The following is a 2,500-nucleotide window of genomic DNA, read 5'->3' as shown; positions in this document are numbered from 1 at the left end:
GGGGATTGGGGGTGGGAGGGGCACCCAGTCCCCCTGACCTGGGAGGCCCCTGGCACATACACACGCTCCATCCCTCCCCCCAGGCCTGCCACTCTGCTGGGATCCCCATCCTGAGGGCCTCAGCATGATGGAGCAGGAGGGGAGGGTGGCCAGGGCAGGGGGGAGAGTGGCCAGGGCAGCGGTGGGCAAAGGCCAGGGAATGCCCCTCCTCCTTCAAGGCCAGGGGTTGCCTCTGAGGCCTCAGGCGCTGGCTCCTACTGGGACCTCTTTGGTCACCTGCCAGACTGCTGCCCCCACACTGCCCAGGGCGGAGTGGGCTGCAGGCAGAGCTGCCATTTCAGAATCACTGAGAGCCTGGGCAGGTGGGGGCTGGCACTCACCGGCATTCTCTCTCTCTCCTCCCACCCCCTTCTGCTCCGCCCAGACTCTGCTGCAGGTGAGTGGGCGTTTGCCCTGGGGGCGTGGAGAGGACAGGGAGGGCCAGGTGGGTGGGGCCTCCGCCCTCCCTTGCCGAGGTACTTCAGCACCAAGGACACCTCCCAGGCACCTGTGGGCACCGCACGCACCCATACCCAGTGGCTGGCACCAGTGAGGACATGGGCTGAGCAGAGCGTCCCCCGTGGGAGTGGCAGCAGCTGTCCCTCCCTGCCCCCACTCAGCCAGGGCAGCAGGTGGCTGGGCCTCCACTCCCACCGCCACACACAGGACACACTCAGTGTCTCCCCGGCCTGGTGAATGGGGCTCTGTCGCTGGGAGCGGGCCCAGCTGGCAGCGTGAATGGGGACGCGGGGTGGGGGGCAGCTTCCTTCCTCCTCGCACAGCCTGCTGTTCTTTGGGGCTGGGAGGGGGCAGGGCCTGGGCTCTAGGCTCCAGCCCCACGGGGATGAGTGACTCCTGCCCCCCGGAGATTTGGGGCAGGGCCGTGCTCAGGTCCGGGGTGGGCATTCATGGGGGCCCGGCTCCCACCCCCAGGACTTCTCCTACGATGAGCCCAAAGCGGAGTTTGATGTGGACGCGCCTAGCGGGGTGGTGATGGAGGGCTACCTCTTCAAGAGGGCCAGCAACGCCTTCAAGACGTGGAACCGGTGAGGGGGTCCTTCTTGGGGGGCAGGGCACTGGGGCGGACGTGAGGTCAGCCCACCTGACCCCTCCTGGCTTGTCCCCCTGCCCAGGCGCTGGTTCTCCATCCAGAACAGCCAGCTGGTCTACCAGAAGAAGCTGAAGGTGCGTGCAGGCCCCTCCCCTCCTGGGCCGGGGACAGTCACGGGCATCGTGGCCTGAGTGGGCGGGTTACAGAGAGCACGTGGGTCTCGGACGGCCTGTGAGGCAGGCAGAGCCACATGTGGGGGTCAGGGCGGAGCTCGAGGGCCTGTGCTCTGCCCGCAGGACGTGCTGACCGTGGTGGTGGACGACCTCCGCCTGTGCTCCGTGAAGCCGTGCGAGGACATCGAGCGGAGGTTCTGCTTCGAGGTCGTGTCGCCCACCAAGTGCGTACGCCCAGCGGGCGGGCCGGGCCGAAAGGGAGGGCCTGTCGCCGCCTACCGGGAGAGCCCAGACAGCTGCTACAGCGAGGTGCGGCCCCTGCGGGCGGCGTGCCAGCGTGTGTGGGCAGTGCCGCGTGCATGTGCGTGTGTGGGCATGTGCATGTGAGTGTGCCTGCACACGTGTGTGCCTGGGCTTGGCTTCAGGGTCCGAGCCTGTGCTGGTGCCTCCGGCTGGGGAGGAGGTGGGAGCCGCTGGGGGAGCCAAGGCTGCAGCTCCAAAGGGTCTGCGTGGCCTCTCCCCTGTCCCTAGAGGCTGGACCGCACGGCGTCCCCCTCCACCAGCAGCATCGACTCAGCCACGGACTCCCGGGAGCGCGGCACCAAGGGCGAGAGCGTGCTGCAGCGCATGCAGGGCGTGGCTGGCAACGGCCAGTGCGGCGACTGCGGCCAGCCAGACCCCCGCTGGGCCAGCATCAACCTGGGTGTGCTGCTCTGCATCGAGTGCTCAGGCATCCACAGGTGGGCCCGTGGGCGGCCGGGCAGGGGTGCCAGGCCGAGCCGCCCCTGACTCCCCCTGCCTCCCACTGTCTAGGAGCCTGGGTGTCCACTGCTCCAAGGTGCGGTCCCTGACGCTGGACTCGTGGGAGCCTGAGCTGCTGAAGGTGTGTGTGGGCCCATCGCAGGCCGCCAGCCGTCCGCGTGGGGTGCAGGGGCTGGTTCTGCAAGCCACGGTGTCTGCGAGCCGGGGCGGGGGCCTGGGGCTGAGGCCTGGGGGTGTCTGCAGGCCGGGGCTGAGGCCCACACGCCCTGTCTCCCGCCAGCTGATGTGTGAGCTGGGAAACAGCACTGTGAACCAGATCTACGAGGCCCAGTGTGAGGGGCCGGGCAGCAAGAAGCCCACAGCCAGCAGCCCCAGGTGAGGTGGGCGCAGCACGGAGGGGGCGGCAAGCCCCAGCCCTGAGCGTGGCCTCATGTCCATCTCGGTCCAGGCAGGACAAGGAGGCTTGGATCAAGGA

General features: G+C 68.8%; 1 protein-coding gene across 1 annotated transcript in view; it reads left to right on the top strand.

Annotated features, from left to right (window-relative positions):
• Positions 1–2,500, top strand: part of ACAP3 (ArfGAP with coiled-coil, ankyrin repeat and PH domains 3) — a 32,680-nt gene that overhangs the window by 27,792 nt on the left and 2,388 nt on the right. Inside the window, 8 exon segments of the mRNA XM_015569676.1 lie at positions 425–436; positions 973–1,085; positions 1,173–1,224; positions 1,387–1,572; positions 1,795–2,003; positions 2,077–2,146; positions 2,306–2,400; positions 2,474–2,499. Of these exon segments, the coding sequence (XP_015425162.1) occupies positions 425–436; positions 973–1,085; positions 1,173–1,224; positions 1,387–1,572; positions 1,795–2,003; positions 2,077–2,146; positions 2,306–2,400; positions 2,474–2,499 (763 nt within the window).

Source organism: Myotis davidii, unplaced genomic scaffold, assembly GCF_000327345.1.
Source record: "Myotis davidii unplaced genomic scaffold, ASM32734v1 scaffold586, whole genome shotgun sequence".
Lineage (NCBI taxonomy): Eukaryota > Metazoa > Chordata > Mammalia > Chiroptera > Vespertilionidae > Myotis > Myotis davidii.
Note: the sequence above shows the minus strand (reverse complement) of the source record. Positions and strands in the feature narration are given on the sequence as shown.